The sequence below is a fragment of the Aulostomus chinensis genome, chromosome 17, assembly GCF_037954235.1.
Source record: "Aulostomus chinensis isolate RoL2024-O1b breed Wild chromosome 17, RoL_Achi_v1.0, whole genome shotgun sequence".
NCBI lineage: Eukaryota > Metazoa > Chordata > Actinopteri > Syngnathiformes > Aulostomidae > Aulostomus > Aulostomus chinensis.
Window position 1 is genome coordinate 110,750 of NC_141336.1, and position 18,416 is coordinate 129,165.

General features: G+C 46.2%; 2 protein-coding genes across 2 annotated transcripts in view; one reads left to right on the top strand and one right to left on the bottom strand.

Annotated features, from left to right (window-relative positions):
- LOC147245897 (uncharacterized) overlaps positions 1-2,810 on the top strand; it is a 35,008-nt gene extending 32,198 nt beyond the window's left edge. Inside the window, exon 4 of the mRNA XM_086183410.1 lies at positions 2,160-2,810. Coding sequence (XP_086039536.1) covers positions 2,160-2,810 — 651 coding nt within the window. The remainder of the gene's footprint in view (positions 1-2,159) is intronic.
- A 5,192-nt stretch (positions 2,811-8,002) lies between these two features.
- Positions 8,003-11,182, bottom strand: cox8a (cytochrome c oxidase subunit 8A). Its single transcript, XM_086183351.1, has 2 exons — positions 11,004-11,182; positions 8,003-8,323 (listed from the first exon to the last, which is right to left on the bottom strand). The coding sequence occupies exons 1-2, from the start codon at positions 11,118-11,120 to the stop codon at positions 8,228-8,230; spliced, it is 213 nt and encodes a 70-aa protein (XP_086039477.1). The 5' UTR covers positions 11,121-11,182; the 3' UTR covers positions 8,003-8,227.
- Between the last annotated feature and the right edge of the window lie 7,234 nt (positions 11,183-18,416).

Consider the following 18,416-nt stretch of genomic DNA (forward strand, 5'->3'; position numbering starts at 1 on the left):
CAATATCACCAGCTTAAGACTATCAACATGGCTATACATTTAAACACTTTAAACACAGCAAATGAACCAAATTACACATCAGAGCAAACAAAAAATAAAAAAAAACCTTGATCACACAATACCTTGTTCCCAATTCCAGCTAGGTGCTTAATAATCTGACGATTGACCTTTCATGGTAGAGCGCAATCCGTTTAACCCTTCCGCCCGTTACAAAGCTGCGTCAATTTTCTTTCAGTTACACGATCTTACTTCCGCCAGAAGAGCGCAAAAATAAAAGCATGTATTATTTTTAAAAAAAGGCAAAACAAAATGAAAACTGGCTCCGGGCCGTCTGGCCCAGTTGCCTCATGGGTGTTGGGGGGGCCTGGGACACTGTTTGGTGTGTGTTTTTAGTGTTTTTAGTGCTGCTAATGTGTTGCTCTGCCGAGCAAACATAATAGGGTCTTCGCCAGAAGTACCTTCTGGCTCAGGCCCTAATAAAGGCATACAGAAGCAGTTACCATATTAATAGAACATTTTTAAGAGTTACTTACAGTCCTCAGCCGGAAAAGGGTGGTTTGCCCACTCCGGGTTGGGGGTGGGGGGATCCTACCTCAGGTGGAGGAGTTTAAGTATCTCGGGGTCTTGTTCACGAGTGAGGGTAGGATGGAGCGGGAGATTGACATGGGAGTGATGCAGGTGCTAAACCAGTCCATTGTGGTAAAGAGGGAGCTTAGCCAGAAGGTGAGGCTCTCGATTTATTGGTCAATCTACGTTCCAACCCTCACCTGTGGTCATGAGCTCTGGGTAATGACTGAAAGAACAAGATCCTGAATACAAGCGGCCAAAATTAGTTTCCTCCTCAAGCAGGCTGGGCTCTCCCTTAGAGACAGGGTGAGAAGCTCAGTCCTTCAGGAGGGACTCAGAGTAGAGCTGCTGCTCCTCCAGGTAGAGGAGTCAGTGGAGGTGGTTCAGGCATCTGGGGAGGACGCCTTCTGGACGCATCCTGGTTTTCCAGGCATGTCCGACCAGGAGGAGGCCCTGAAGCCGACTCAGGACACGCTGGAGGGATTATATCTCTCAGCTGGCCTGGGAACGAACGCCTCAGGATTCCTCCGGAAGAGCTAGTGGAAGTGGCTGGGGAGGGGACAATCTAGGCTTCCTTGCTGAGGCTGCTGCCCCAACGACCCGGACCAACCAGATAAGAGGAGGAGGAGGACGACGACAACGATGAATATATTAGGATATGATTAGTATTGCAATACGATATATTGCAATATAATGCGATTTATTACCCCTTTTTCAACTTCAGATTAAATTTTAAGGAAACTATCTGAATACATCTGTTTTATAATTAAAAAAAAGAAGTTAAGTCATTCGTCTCACTTCAATCATTTTATTGAGCTCACTTGACAGTGTTTTTACAGTGAATTTATATAGTCCAACTTCACTGAATACAAATATGTGTGGACTGGACTGTATAGACAGCTATCACCAGTATTTAGAACAATGCAACTTGTACGAAACAAAATACAGCTCCTGCAGATGGAGAATTTTATAAAGTAAATTACTGTTAAATTGACAAAAAATAAAATAAAACATGTCTCAAAAAAGCATAAAATATGGCAACTGGACTGACCTCGTGTGAGTAGAAGACGTTTCGCCTCTCATCCAAGAGGCTTCTTCAGTTCTGAATCCATCGTCGTCGTCTTCCGCTTATTCCTTACTAGTAAGGGTCGCGGGGGGGCTGGAGCCTATCCCAGCATCTACGGGCGAGAGGCGGGGTTCACCCTGGACTGGTCGCCAGTCCATCGCAGGGCCAACACACAGAGACGAACAATCATTCACACTCACATTCACACCTACGGTCAATTTAGAGAATCCAATCAGCCTCGTCCCCAAATTGATGTCTTTGGACGGTGGGAGGAAGCTGGAGTACCAGAGAGAACCCACACAGGAACAGGGAGAACATGCAAACTCCACACAGAAAGATCCCGCGCCCGAGCTGGGACTCGAACCCGGAACCTTCTTGCTGTGAGGCCACAGTGCTAACCACTGCACCACCGTGCAGCCCCAGTTCTGAATCCTGGTGGGGAATATCAGCTATATATCTACAAAGAGGGTGGTGGCAAAAAACGAAAAACAACTGGTCGTACGACCCGAAACCAATGACTCGTCAGGTGATCAAAACAGCTAGAAAGCCCAGGGGAGATAAGAAAGACGAGGGCCACAGGAAGAGAAACAATATTGTCATCCCCTATGTGGCAGGAGTCTCAGAGAAACTCAGGAGGATCTTTCACACCCACCAGATCCCAGTACATTTCAAGCCCAGCAACACTCTAAGGCAGAAGCTTGTGCATCCCAAGGACAAAATTCCGAGGGAGAAACAAAGCAACGTAGTGTACGCAGTGCAGTGCAATGAGGAATGCTCTGACTTGTACATTGGGGAAACTAAGCAGCCACTACACAAAGGCATCGCACAACACAGAAGGGCCACCACCAAAGGCCAGGACTCAGCGGTCCACCTCCATGTCAAGGAGAATGGGCACTCCTTTGATGACCACAAGGTACGCGTTCTAGCCAGAGAAGACAGGTGGTTTGAGAGAGGTGTGAAGGAAGCCATTCATGTCAAACTAGAACGGCCATCTTTGAATCGAGGAGGAGGCCTCAGACATCACTTGTCTCCGAGTTACACTGCTGTGCTTAGATCCCTCCCAAGGAGGAGCAGCCGTCGTTCTCACCTGCAGCCAGGTGACCCCAACGACCCTCCCGAGAGGGCTGGGAGAGGTAACAACAGCCCAGCCAGGTCAACGACTCTCACTAACACCTGACGAGTCATTGGTTTCGGGTCGTACGACCAGTTGTTTTTCGTTTTTTGCCACCACCCTCCAGGTAGATATACAGCTGATATTCCCCACCAGGATTCAGAACTGAAGAAGCCTCTTCTACTGTCTTCTACTCACACGAGGTCAGTCCAGTTGCCATATTTTATGCTTTTTTGAGACTTACCGTGAACTGGATGACTGAGAATATCCACAGATATAAAATAAAACATGCACATACGCTCAAAGTATAAAATGTGATGCTGTTTGCTGCTGGCCTTGGGGCTGACAAAGTTCGAAGACACTTGGACATTGAATGAATGTCTGCACTCTTGCTCAGAAAGAAGAGCTGATCAACATGCTCCTTTGTGCTGTGACAATGTCTCCCGCAGTTGAGATACTGCGATACAGAGGTATACAGAGGTATCTTTTTGTCAGCGTGGCCAGTAAGGGATAGATGTGCTCATTTACTTTCCAACAGCTTCGTGGGTCTTCTCCAAGTCCCAGCGGTGACCTCCTGGTATCGCTTCACCTCCTCTACAGCTATGGCAGATAATGATTTTGGTGTTGCTCCTCCAACATCGCCCTAAGTGTGACCAAGCAAGTCTACCAGCCCACATGATGTCTTCCTCATCTTAGCTGGTATGGCTGCAGCAGAGGGTCTGGGACCATCAGGTTCCTCCTGATGTTCCTGGGCTTCTTGCTCCGAGATGGTCTGCTGCCTCATATGTTCCTGTAAAACACACACAACACACATTTTAATATATGGAGCAAACAAGTATTGAGAAATACATAAGCATGACAGTGGTAATAATATATAATTGTAATATATTGATAGTTCATTTCTATTTTTACATAAGTGTTCACTACTATGTGACTACAATATCAGCAGAGCAGTGGCTTTTTTCAGTAGGATAGAAAACACTCACGGATTTTTTAAATGTTTGTTTACCTGATGGGTTGCAGCCTCAGCAACCAATCCAGTAACGATCCTGCCACTCCCCTGTGGACAGGAATGGTAGGGTTTTAAACCTGGGTTCAATTGCTGATGAGGTGGAATGGAATAGAATAGAATAGAATAGAATTCAACTTTTTTGTCATTGCACATATCACAAGCTCAGAGAAACAAAATGCAGTTTGCATCCATCCAGAAGTGCTTAGCAAGTATAAATATGTTTACAAATGTATATGGTATGAAGGAGATATAGACATGGGTATGTCACGAGTATATAACATTGTTATGAATATGCTATAACTAAGTGTGCACAGGCTATGAACAGATTATATATATGGTTATAAATATGAAGGCTGTAACAGACTATAAATATAAGTATATGACAGATAAATTATGCAGTCATGCAATGTTGGATGTATTTACAGTAGTGCAGTGAGAGTGGACAGGTTTAAGTTGGTTAACAGATATAAAGTGCAGGTAATTGTAAGAGGTGGTTCGGTGGTTGTGAGTGTGTGTGTGTGTGTTCAGTCCATTTGTGTTGATGTGGTTCAGATGTCAAGAGGCAGAGTTCAGGAGTGTGACAGCTGTGTGGAAGAAGCTGTTCTGGTACCTGCTGGTCTTAGTCCAGAGGCTCCTGTAGCGCCTCCCAGAGGGCAGGAGGGTGAAGAGTCCATGTGCTGGGTGACTGGAGTCTTAGATGATCTTCCCAGCCCTTTTCAGACACCGCTTCCTGTAGATGTCCTCTATGGCAGGAAGTGATGCTCCGGTGATGCGCTAGGCGGCTTCCACCATCCTCTGCAACGCCTTCAGGTCCAAGGCAGAGCAGTTCCCATACCAAACTGTAATGCAGTTGGTCAGGATGCTCTCGACTGTGCAGCGGTAGAAGTTCATCAGGATGTCTGAGGACAGGTGGTTCTTTCTCAGAGTCCTCAGGAAGAAGAGGTGCTGGTGAGCCTTCTTGACCAGCTTGGAGCAGCTGGTCGTCCAGGTGAGCTCCTCAGAGATGTGGACTCCCAGGAATTTGAAGCTGTTCACACGTTCCACTGCCGTGCCCTTGATGTGGATGGGTGGATGTGGGTCAGCATTCCTCCTGAAGTCCACAATGACTCCTTGGTCTTCATGGTGTTGAGCAGCAGGTTGTTGGTGTCACACCACTCAGCCAGACGATCTACCTCCTCCTTGTAGGCAGCCTCGATGCTGTCTTTGATGAGGCCTATCACCGTGGTGTCATCTGCAGACTTAATGATGGTGTTGGAACCATCAACAGGTCTGCAGTCATGGGTGATAATAGTAAAGGGTGTTCTTCTGTAAGCACGAGCATATTTCTTCATCAAATCTTGACTTAAACTTTGTTTGATGTCTCTGGCCAGCGCTGTGTCTCCATTGTCGCTTTGTGTGTCATGCATCAGCTGCGCATGGAGCGATGCAACGAGGGACAAAATGGGATTCTTTTCCTCAGACATCACAGCTGTCGCCACTTCCATCGACTTCAAGGCCTGGAAAATTTCTTCAACATCCCCAATGTCCATTTCATTCAGGGCAAAAATATCTGTGCTGTTCTTCCTCACATCTGAGGATAACAGTGCTGCACATATGGCAGGCTGCAACGTTCATGTTGGACGCGCTGTCTGTCACAACCACCAAGTTTGTTGGGGATCCACTCTTGTGCCGCTTTTTGAAGCAGGTCTGTGACGTTTGGACCAGTGTGACTCATTTGCGGGGTTTGTTTGTCTCCAATCCTCTGTGATAAAATGTGCGCTTACAGTCACATATGAATCAACGGCTCTCTGCGTCCACGCATTCCACATTAACGCAACTCCTGCTGTGCGTAAACATCCTCAACTTCAATCGTAACTTCTCTGTACAGTTTGGGAATGGCTGTGTCGGTGAAATAACACCGAGACGGTCACACAGCAGGGATCCAGAATCTTTAGCATGTAGCTGAAGCCTTCATTCTCAACCTAGTAAGGACTCAGGTCCTTGCAGACAAAGTAGGTGATGGACTGTTATTTTTTAGCTTTTAGCTTGCTCTAGACTGGACGGTACTTTTGTCATGGCTAGTGTGTTGAGTGTTGGTTGACTTCCTGGTAGAGCTGGTTTACTGCGAGTTTGGCTGTCCTTGGTCAGCGCTACTAGCTCTGGATGATGACGAGCCTTCAGGTTTGTAGTATTCCTTAAATTTTTTTTTTTCAAATGACAGTCTTTGCAAATCGCATATTTCATACCCAAGTCCTTCTTCCCTTCTTGGGTTTAAAACCGAAGTGAGTCCACACTTTTGATTTAAAAGCAGGCAGGTGCTCTTCATTTCTTTCTCCTCGGCATCCATGTTTGTTTGTCCCTTCCGCCCTTTGACTCTAACCCTGCTGACCTCTCACCCGAAAAGGGCAGTCACATCATCTAGTGGACTGAATAAGCAATTAATTTCATTGCCAACATTAAAAAGTTAACTTTTTGCAATATTAATAGTGATAAAAGATAGGTACTTACCAGGCATGTATCAGGGTCGTCATGTATCACATCGCGACACTATGCTGTATGGATTTTTCCTGCCAGCTCTATGTTTTGGTGAGTAAATCAAGTCTTTATACAATATCTGTACGATATTAGTTGGAGTTACAGCTGTTATATGTGGCTCATGGGATAGATTTGGTAATTTATGACATTTTATTGGCACAAGGGCTCAAGTGAGTAGCGCATGCATATAGAACAACCAATTCTTCACCTTTACCTACCTGCCAAGTAAGAACTTAGCCAAGTGTGTATGGGATAGGAAGCCCTTCCGTCAGCGGAGTTCATGACACCTCTGAAACAATTCCCCAATGTAAACGTGGGTCTTCGGTCATTCCTCCTTCATCTCTCTTTTTCACGCCGAATATTAATCTGTGTGTCTTTTCTGTGGTTGTGCCTCGGTCATTTCCCAAAGTGTAACAAAGAGTTGTTACGCACCGTCTAGCTGTCTAGCAGCTTGCTGCTACGCTACTCAATCGACTCTGCTTATTCTCCAATGTATGCAGGCGCACTGACACCCACGTCCCCAACCTTCTTGTCTGTGATTGGCTGGAACCTGGTTTCTAATGTTTATGTGCACATCCTTTGACTCAGTGTTTATTTGCAGTTTGTGAGCCCTGTGTTGTCTCCACAGACCAGACTTTTTCATTGTGTATTCAGGGAGCAGGCAGCTAGCGGAACAAGGGGAGACGCCTGTGACTTGAGACAAAAATGAAATCACGCAACAAGGCTTACCTAAGACACTAATATTGTAAGTCCCTGCGTCTCACCCCCACACCAGGGGTGTGCGCCCCAGTAACTGAAAAGTACTGGTCTACAGTCAACGAAAATGCCTTTGCCAGCCATAATCAGGGTATAATATAATTCAAAAACTTTTCTGAGTATATTGAATCTAGATAGTTTTATTATGTAAAGTGTTGAAGGACAAGAGAACGAATCCTTTTCGATCAGTTCATGTTTCGTTTTCTATCTGCTGGGAGCTACAGCTTTACAGGTGGAGGCAAGGTAGGAAAACAATCTACTTGTGTGTTCGTGTAAGGCATCTCCACATAGCAGTGAAAGAAAATGTAAGACGGAAGTACCTAAGTACTTTCCAACACCTTTGTGTTACAGTACTTGTAACCACTGTGCATGTCTTTTCTAATTTTGGGTTAAAGAGAACATGAGACATTTACCTCCACCTTGACTGTTGTCTTATGAAGATGATTTACTGTGTCATAATCAGTGTTACCCTTAATAGTCTGTTATACCAACCTGACGGTCAGGAAAATTATTTTCTGTTCTATGACCAAATGTTACATTTGTCATGACAACTGAGACTAAATCAGGCCATTTCTAATCATTTTTAAATGATAAATTAATTAAATTTTAAAATGTAATTCCCATTGCTGGTTAAGTTTTTGAAAATAAAGGTAGAAAACCTTGGAAAAGGTAATATTGATTTACCTGCCCTCACAAACTTTGGATTGCAACTTAAACAATGGCATCAGAGACGGCAACACTGGAACAAACCTTTAGAGGGGACATATTACTGCGTTCTCCCATACTCGTCTCAAAGATATATGACATTCACACAATACCTGGGTTTCCTAACCTTCGCTCAGAATTGAAGAAGCCTCTAGGATAAGAGGTGAAATGTATTCGTCACCAAAAGAAGTCCAGTTGCCTACGCCTCACTCTGTTACCGGGGGAACTGAGAATCTCCTCCTGACATACATTCACACAGCGAGCATCACACTTGGGTTTAAAATTTAATCTTCGACCACAAAGGAGGAACAGATACAACATTAACTGCATTCCATGTTTCAGAGTAAATGTTGGGGAGAATGTTGGTTTCAGTGGAACCATCAGACGTAGAAGAGTGATGGGTTGAACTTCTTCCATATCTTGGTACTGGTTGTGATGATGGTGGTCCAGGGTTAGTTCTGGAGACACCAAGTGTAAGACTGGTAAAATGTCCACTTCATGCTTTCTTCTTGTAGTCCTCCAGGTGGGCCAGGACCCATCCAGACGGTCCCAAGATGCCCAGGCCGAAAGCGGCTAGACCGATGGTTGTTTCCTGGACAACAGAGGTGGAACGAGTTCATGTTCAAAGTAATACCTTATACATACACTTCACAGCTCTGCTGCCACCCTGTGGTAATAGATGCACGAGACATGGTAGTCATCAATTCAGGCAGCTCATTCAGAAAGGGTGGAAATGTCAATTCCGACTCGTTTTAAAATTCTGCCTGGTTTAGGGATGCAAACAATTAATCGATTAATTGTCAATAAGAAATTACTCGACTAAAATAAATGAATCGCGTTTTGAACCAGAATTTCCCCGTCAGTCCACATGAGGGTGCGCTTGACGCACACGTGGGAACATATGTGGGATGAAGAAGTCAAGACGGAGTGCAGCATGGAGCCACTTCAAGCTGATTAATGACGACAAAGAGGCCAAATGCAAGATATGTGGAAGTATTTTAAAATACTGAACTACCACCTAAATACGTCGCATTCAGCCGTGTTACAAGGAGCGAGTGGTTCTCAGCCTACCATCACCACAGCGTTGGTGTGCAACGACTGTCATGTCTACCCAGACAGAGGTGTCTATATCAGACACGTTTCCCACCCCTTCAGCCTCATCAACGTGCATCTCAAGACAGATGAGGGAGACACCAGCAAATTGAGGCACTTCACCGGCTGAAAGGATGACGGTCAGCTACATCCATTACTTTAATTATTGCAGATGTGTTTAACTGTATGCATTGCACACAAAGCACGTTGTTTGACAATTGTAGTTTTTAACTGCTTCGACTATCGTATCAACTTAATATTAGTAATTAAGAGCAAACAAGTCATCTATTCATGATTAATAGTGGTTCATTCATTAAATGGTACAACACTTAACCTATTAAAAACAAAATCCCATTTAAATCTAATTTATTATCATTTTCTTCACAGATTGCTTCTGATGACCTGACAACACCACCACCCCTGCTAGACACCATGCTGGATCCTGGGCACAAGCGCCTGAGAGTTCTCACCTCACCAGGGAGGATTGCAGCTCATGCCAAACTGCTTGAAGTGCTGGCAGAAGCAGAACGTGGGAGCTCCACATCAGGTTCAAGTAGCCTCCATATTGTTGCATTCCTCTATTCGTGAATGCACTACTTAAGGATTGGGTTTTGCTGCTAAGTGACAGAGCACAAATCTATTTTCATGTCAAAGTAGCCTACGTATTTTTACATTCTTCTATTGGTGAATGAATGTGTTGCTCCCTGCACTCAATAAGTCTTTGATCAAAGGAATAGGATTTGCATTTTTTCTGTATATCATAAGGAAGATAGCATTTTATGTTACGCATACGGTAGATAGAACCTATTGATTCAGGGGGAAATTCAGCTTCTTAGAAAAATTGCCGCTTATCAATTAATCAATCATCAATCAATAAGATAGAAGAACTACTGATTAATGAATTACTCGATAATTTGCATTCCTAGTCCGGTTTAGTAGCATCGTGAAGGCAGTTATCCAAAATTCCCTGAATACCACGATACAATTTTGGGCCACATCATACACCTCTATTCAAAACCCACAATTCAAGTGTTCCTCTGTGAGTTTTGCTTCCATCCCAATGGTAGATGGGAGCATTCGTACGATACCTACTGCTTATTTCCATGAACGATTATTAATATTCTTGTTTCTTATATTCTGCCTTATTTCAGAAAATGTGGAAACGACTGAGGGGAGAGAACGTTCAGAGCTCGCCTGGTTTTATAAACAGGGTTGGTATAAGCAAACACTGACAAAAACTCAGACTTGTTTATATCACTTCTGCAACCACTAAATTCTGTTTTTTTTTTTTAGTAAATGTAGCATGTTGGTTGTGACACAATGAGAAAACAGATTAATTCTCCAGATATGACCCATTGAACGCTAACAAATTTAAAAAATGTACCGACCATGATTACATGACTGAGATGATGATCCCATCATTTGTGAACGTTGGTGTTGATCTGATCAGCCAAGTTTAGATGGACATCCCAGAAATTCAACCTTCACACTGAAGTCACTCAACAGAAAACGATCCCAAGTTCTACTTTGTAATAATAACACACACGCAGCACCCCTACAAAGGCTTCCTCTTTAGAACATAAGTTTAATCTCGTGAAAAACGATAACATTCTTTACAACTAAAATGATTCAAATAGCTGCATTATAGCGAAAAAAACCTCTTTAAAAATCGAGATTCCAGTGGAAGAAAGAGAGAGAAAGTCCTTGGGTCAGTTCTTCACCGTCAACAATGTCCCAGAATCCCGATCTACCTATCGACCAGCAACAGGATCCTTAAGTTGAACAGCCCTCATTTCCTCATCTACTATGACAGACGAACGCCGATACTGGTCCAAATACTGCTCCACAACATAGCGGAACCCTCTGGTCGCCGTCTGGTCCATCGTAGGGTAAACACGCTAGCTACTGGAGCTAATGCTAACTAGCTCGGGCCTACTTGTCGGAAAAGGTCGATCGGTCAAACCCATACAAACATTTAGCGGTGTGAAGGCATCTGTGTTTGTTTTCAGGAATAAATCAAGATGATATCCTCAACGGCGTCAGTTACTTAAATGTCGTATTTTTAAAATTGAGTACTTCATGGTCCCCCGTAACGACCTCAGCCAAGGGCAGCTTGTAGCTAGGTATGCTGGTCAGCATAGCACTGGCGTGATAGATTGGTAACCACTGGAACAACTTACTACGACGCCGACCTTCTCCTTGGCAGGTCGGGTGTGGACGCTGGCCCTCTGACAGACGGTGTGTCCCCGCAGGACAGGGCCAGCACGGCAAGCGATCGTCCTCAGAAGCCAGGGCATCTTCGTCTGCTGCGGCGTGAACAAGCTCTTCTTCTGTTATGCGGAAGCGTCTTCCGACGTAACAGGAAGCGTCTTCTTTCTTCTTCTTCTTTGGTTTTTTTCGGCGGTTGGCAACCCACCAGATGGAGCATTACCGCCCTCTTCCGTCCCATCGCGGAACACCAACTTTCCCCACTTCTAACCCTTACACCTAAATCCTGGCGAGATCAAGCTCAACCCCAGGACCTAGTGGGGTACCTTACAAGGTATGCAAGAACTGCCCAAAGTTACTCCACAGGCTCTGGAGGATTTTGAAGGTGATCTGGAGGAGGGGAAAGGTTGCTGAACAGTGGCGTTTCGCTGAAGGGATATGGATTCCAAAGGAGGAAGAGTCTAAGAACATTGATCAGTTCAGAACCATCTCCCTGCTCATTGTTGAAGGGAAACTCTTCTTCAGCATTGTTGCCAGGCGTCTGACAGACTACCTCCTGAAGAATTCCTACATCGACACTTCAGTCCAGAAAGGAGGGATCCCAAAGATATCGGGGTGTCTGGAGCATGATAGAGTAGTCACCCAGCTGATCAGGGAAGCCAGAGAGAACAAGGGCGACCTAGTCGTACTGTGGCTGGACCTTGCAAACGCATATGGGTCCATACCTCACAAGCTGGTCGAAGAGGCATTACGCCGGCATCATGTCCCTGCCGAGTTCAGAAACCTCATTCTGGACTATTACAACAGGTTCAGTCTGAGGGTCTCAGCAGGGACCACAACATCGGACTGGCATAAGCTGGAGAAGGGAATCATCACTGGATGCACAATTTCAGTGATCCTCTTCTCACTTGCCATGAACATGCTGGCGAAGTCTGCTGAGGTTCAGTGCAGAGGGCCCCTAACCAAGTCCGGTGTGAGGCAGCCACCCATCAGGGCCTTCATGGACGACCTGACTGTGACAACACCAAACGTCCCAGGGGGCAGATGGATCCTGAAGGGCCTGGAGGAATTAGCTACCTGGGCCCACATGACCTTCAAGCCTGCAAATTCCAGATCCCTTGTGTTGAAGAAAGGAAAGGTTACCAACAAGTTCCACTTCACACTTGGTAGCATTCAAATACCATCCATCACCGACAAACCTGTGAAGAGCCTCGGGAAGGTGTTCGACTGCAGCCTGAAAGACAAGGCAGCCATCCATTCGACCAACCAGGAGCTGGAGGCGTGGCTAGCCAAGGTGGATAAGTCAGGTCTACCGGGCAAGTTCAAGGCCTGGGTGTACCAACATGGTATCCTCCCAAGGATTCTCTGGCCCCTCCTGGTGTACAAGGTCCCGATCTCCACAGTCGAGGGCTTTGAGAGAAGAGTCAGCAGGTTCCTGCAGAAGTGGCTTGGTCTCCCTCGAAGTCTGAGCAGCATCGCCCTGTATGGCAAAAACAACATGCTGAAGCTCCCTATCAGCAGCCTGAATGAGGAATTCAAGGTGAGCCGTACGAGGGAGGTGCTGCAGTACAGAGACCCTAAAGTCTCTCAAGCAGGGATCGTAGTCAGAACAGGGTGGAAATGGAGGGCAGCAGAGGCTGTGAATGTTGCTGAGTCACGGTTGCGGCACAGGGCTCTGGTGGGGACGGTGGCTCGGGGAAGAACAGGCCTGGGCAGCAGCAGTACAACATCTCGCTTTGACAAGGCAAGGGGGAAGGACAGGAGAGCACTGCTCCAGGAAGAGGTGCGAGCAGCAGTGGAAGAAGAGCGAGCCAGCAGGATGGTTGGGATGCGGCAGCAGGGAGCCTGGATGCGTTGGGAGCAGGCAGCAGAGCGCAAAGTCACGTGGACTGAGCTGTGGAAAGCCGAGCCCCAGCGTATAAAGTTTCTGATCCAGGCTGTCTATGACGTACTGCCAAGCCCATCTAACCTGTTCTGTTGGGGGAAGGTGGACTCTCCAACTTGCGCTCTGTGCCAGAAGAGAGGGACCCTGGAGCACATCTTGAGCTGCTGCCCGAGAGGCCTGAGTGAGGGGCGCTATCGCTGGCGCCATGACCAGGTCTTGAAGGCAATAGCGAACTCCATCTGCAGTGGAATTGCACACTGCAAGCGCCTCCGCCCAGTGAAGAAGACCATCGCCTTCATCAGAGCTGGGGAAGAACCAACAATGGGTGGCGAGCGACCCTTTCACACATACTAGTGCCCTAACCTCCATTAATTCCTCTACCATCCTCCCATTACCATCTGTATGCCCTCCACCCCACACTACACTATGAGCATTAAAATCTGCGCACCACACGACCTTCTGCCACCCCTCCCTCTGGATACTAACTAATTTTTCTACCTCTAACCTGACACAGGGGTTACAGTAATTAATTAAAGCTGCAAGCAGCGTTGTTAGGGCCTGAGCCCCCGCGCGGCCTATGGCCGCGTCCTTGACACCGGCCCGAATCCAACGGTGTAATCGGCAAATCCCTAGGCCTTGTAGTTTAGGAGATACGAGCCTCAGTGCGCTGCACAGTGTGAGAGCAGAGCTGAGAGCCGGCCCTTTAAGAGCCCCTCCCTTCTCTGCTCGCTCTCTGCCATCTCTGTCAGAGCTGAGAGCAGAGCTGAGAGCAGAGCTGCCAGCTGGCCCTTTAAGAACCCCTCCCCCGCTGCACTGTGTCTGATCTGTGCTAGAGTGGAGAGAGTGGAGGATTAAGAGAAATGTAGTGTGTAAAAGCTGAATAAGTCGGCATACGTTGGTCAAAAGTCACACAAAATACCATATTTTGTAGGGATTTTTGTCAGGAATACAGTGGTGTGTTTTTAAAAGCTGTGCGATGTATGGTGTAGATATGAGAAGCATTTGTTTGAGAGTATGTACCCTGAGAGGACACGCTCTCCCCCTAGACTTCCATTGTAAGGCGAAAAGTGTCTCCCCCACTTTGACGGCTCATAAAATCCAAACCGAGCGTGTAGTATATTAACCTTGAACAACTTTTAATCAGCACAGTTGGGAGAGTAATGTGTGAAAGTTTGGAAGCCCTGGCATTTACGATTTAGGAGGAGATAGATTTTGTTCGGGGCGCAAAATTGTCCAAAATTAGACATTCGTGTCCAAATTGTGGACATCCTGTTACAGTTAGGTCAGGGGTGTGAGTGTATGATTTATCCGTCTTGATGAGACGAGTTCAATGGTGTTTGTCCCATGTCTGTAGGACATTCCTACAGTCTGTGGCGTGTTTTTTTGTGTATGTAGGTGGCGCTATTGAGTAGAGCGCCTCTTTTTTTTTAATTATCGAATTTTTCGCCGCACCCGATGTGCTTACCAAATTTGGTGAGTTTTCATGCATGTTTAGGGGGTCAAATTTACTTTTGAAGTGGCGAGTGTGACTTCGAAACATAATAGGGTCTTCGCCAGGGACTGGCTCAGGCCCTAACTATGACAACCCCCCCCCCCCCCTCCCAAACCTCCACCACTATGAAACTCCCTAACGACCACCCCTGAAACTCCCTGACACCGCACAACGACTGTCGTTTGGGGAGGCCAGGTGAGTCTCGTGAGGGTCGTTTCCACCACAATAGCACTGACCACTCCCACATAGGTTTATAAGCTGGAGTTTCCACACTCTTCACTAGAACTGAAGAAGCCTCTCGGATGAGAGGTGAAACGTCTTCAAGATAAACTTACATCCAGTTGACCAGATTTTACTTTGCCTCGATCTACGATGACCTGGATGAATGAGAACCTACACAGACATCTCCACCACTATGTACTCCTGTTCTACCCCTCTATCTAGCTCCCTAAATGACACACCCCTCCTAACCAGCGTGGCACACCCTCCTCCCCCACCTCCTATCCTATCTCGCCTCACCATTACATATCCCTGCACCACAAAATCTAACCCAGGCTTAATCCATGTTTCCTGAACACACACCACATCTGGTTGCACCCCTATTCCCTCTAAGTAGACCTTGAACTCCTGACCATTTGCTAACAAGCTCCTCGCGTTCCATTGAAGGATCACCACCATACTCAAGTGTGACCACCCTTCCCTGCCCCCGATCTATTCCCTTCAACTATCCTGGCCATGACCTTCTCAAAACTTACTTCCTCTATCCCTAACAGGCATCCAGCTTGTCTCACTATGATCTTAATCCTCTCGGTCTTTGAGGAAACCTCCATAGTGGAGGTAATAGCTGCTACCACGAACGCTACAACCTGCTCACTAGCCACCCACCCCTTCTCCCTACACTGACACCCCAGCCCTCCACTCCTGTTCTCCCGACCCTCCATGCCCGGCTGTTCCCTACCCCCAACTGTCTGCCCTACCACATCCGTCCACCCTCCCAAGCCTGCCCTACCCACTGCTTCTGACCCCTCAACTGCACTCTGCCCTACCTCCCTCTGCCTGACCACCTTCACCACCTCAGCATACGACACCTTCTCTAACACCCTCACCCTCTGAACCTCAACCTCCCGCTTCATCACCTGACATCCTCCAAAAGCTACACTATGCGCACCCCCACAGCTACAACATCGGGGCTGGGCATCCTCAGGACACTCTCCAAACTTGTGCTCCCCTGCGCACCATGGACATCTCCTCTTCCCCTTACAACCCTGTGCAGTATGCCCAAAAGACTGACAATTAAAACACCTCAGTGGCAGGGGAATGAAGGCCCTCACAAAAAAACACATACACCCCAGAAATACCCGAGCTGGAAGAACTACACCCTCAAACTCCACCACCACCGTTTCACTAATCTCCCTCTGTGGCCCCCTCTTCATCCTTGTCACCTTCACCACCCTTGGACCTCCCTTAGTGTCTATTCTCTCCTTTATCTCCTCCTCCCCACCTCCATTGGAACCCCTGTAATCAACCCTCTACACCCCCCTCCTGCTGTCCTCTTCAACCCCACCTGCACTACCCTCTCCACTGTGCACCCCACTATCTTCCTTCCATTCCCTCCTTGAATTGCTTTCTCCACCTGCCCCAGGTTCTTGCACCCCACCAGTAAGTTCCCATCCCCCAGAACCCATGCAAATTTTATCTCCCCTAGCCAGCCTTTCAGTGCCCCTGTCAATCCAAACGGATTCTTCTTGCTCACACCACCCGCCTCAACAAACCTCACCACTACATTCAAGCACTCATCCTCCCTACTTCCTCTCCCCTCATCCTCACTTTGCATATCCTCTGCTGACTCACTCTCACTTTCTGTCTTCTTCCTCTTATGCTCCCCCTGCCCCTGTCCTACCCGTCTATCGCTCCTCAGCTCCCTTCCACCTGTGCTCCCCTCAGCCCTATTCTGAACCAGACTCTCCACAGATCCACCCCCCTCCTTCCCCCCTGTTCCTTTCCTACCTCCACTTATGCCCTTTTGTTTAGTCATGTCCCTATATCTCCTACACTCTTCTGGCCCTACCAAAAAAAAACAAAAAAAAAACCAAGGAAGCGGGGGAGCCGGTCGGGACCTGACAGCCGTCGGTCGGCGCCCCAAAACTACTAACCCTAACAAACTCCCTCACTAGCTAATACCTATCACGAATAGCGTATCGCTAACACCTAGCTCTAAATCCTACCACTTACAACCTACCACTAACAACCTACCACTAGCACTACCGTCACTACCCTACACCCGCGGAAGCAAGTTCCGCAATGGAACAGAAGTGGACGGCAACTCTCGTAACAGGAAGCTGCCACCACTTCTTCTTGGTGTTTTATGCGATGTAGTTTGAGCAAACAATGTCTGGGCGCATGAACACCATCCGCTGGTTTGGAGTGTAGATCAGGAGTTTAACTTGCATTGACTAATTCTGCTAAAACTAATCAAACAATATACACAAGTTATATTCTTTCTATCAAGCTCGTTGTGGGGATACTGCAATAAGCACTGATAGTGTTTGAACTTCTTTAAATTGTCTCTCAGAACAAATATTAACTTTATTTCTTTAAGTTTCTTTTTCAGAGAAAGGAAGAAGAGAGACGGAGGACAGGGACAAAGACAGAAAAAGAGAGAGAACGGAGGGACAAAGAGATGAAGGACAACAACAAAAACAATAATAGTAAACTAGCACCAACAACATCATGTACCAGCTACTGAAGTAACCAACTTCAGCGTAATTTGAGCCTGAAAATTACAATAGATTAGATTGATTATATAGAACTTTATTGACCTTTTGGGCAAAGCCCTCAGGAAATTCAGGTTCCAATAGCAGCACTGACACAGAGTATACATACAAGAAAACCCCCTGAGAAATACATAAAGTAATACAAAAGTAGTACAATAGAATAACTATCAACTATCAGAAAATATAACAATCAACAAAGAACAAAAGCTATTAACACAGTTGTGAACAAAAGACAAAAAAAGCAATTGCACATTGTAGAATACTGGCAGGAACAAGTAGCAAACTAGCAGCAGTAGTGGAAATAATGATAAGTAGCTTTTTATGTTGTATTATAAAACAATATGTACTATAGTATTATAAGTGATAATAGATAAATAATTAACTTGCTATGTTGTAATCTATTCAGATTCAGATTCAGAATACTTTATTAATGCCTTGCGGGAAATTCCAAATTACTCACTCAATTGCCCGAAACAGCTCTCACAAATAATCACAATTATTATTGGCTGACCGTAATAATGGCACACATCCAAATTCTACAAAGCACATTCACATTTGATTGTGAATGTAAGCTAAACTTGAGCAGTCCGTTGTCCAAATGGAGGCAGAGAGAGTGTGAGGCATCGCAGCGCGCGCTGCTCTCCTCCTCCCCCACTTCAGCAACGCAGGTCGTCAGCATCCGTTGACACACCTTGTCTGGGCTGGGACTTTGGCGAGAGCGGTCGCACTCCTCCTCTCTATTTGGGAATTGGACTGCTCAAGTTTAGCGTACATACACAATCAAGTGTATATGGGCTGTTTGTAAAATTCTGATGGGTGCCATTATTACGTTCAACCAGCAGTAAACACTGTTTAGTGTGTGTTTTTAGTGTTTTTAGTGCTGCTAATGTGTTGCTCTGCCGAGCAAACATAATAGGGTCTTCGCCTGAAGTACCTTCAAGCTCAGGCCCTAAAAACTCTATAGCCATCTAGGCAATGTTGAAGTACGCTGACTTCACTGGGTCCGTTGATGAGAAGAGATCAACCGGAGTCGTTTGCTTTAGACAAATCAACACTTTATTTCACACAACAAAGCAGACACAGATCTATCTGGAGACCCCACTACATGCACCTTGAGAGTGCAGCAGAGAGTCTGAATAAGATATTAACAGACAGTGAATATATGCTTGAAGCCGCACCTTTTTTGCATACATAATTTTACACTCATGCATATCACACTTCTTGATTAGTTCAT

Bases quoted from the DNA above. Each gene is read 5' to 3' on its own strand.
- cox8a (XM_086183351.1), bottom strand. From the start codon at position 11,120: ATGCCCTGGCTTCTGAGGACGATCGCTTGCCGTGCTGGCCCTGTCCTG. The intron at 8,324-11,003 runs GTAAGTTGTTCC...TCTGTTGTCCAG, and splicing joins AGGAGAAGGTCGGCGTCGTA to GAAACAACCATCGGTCTAGC.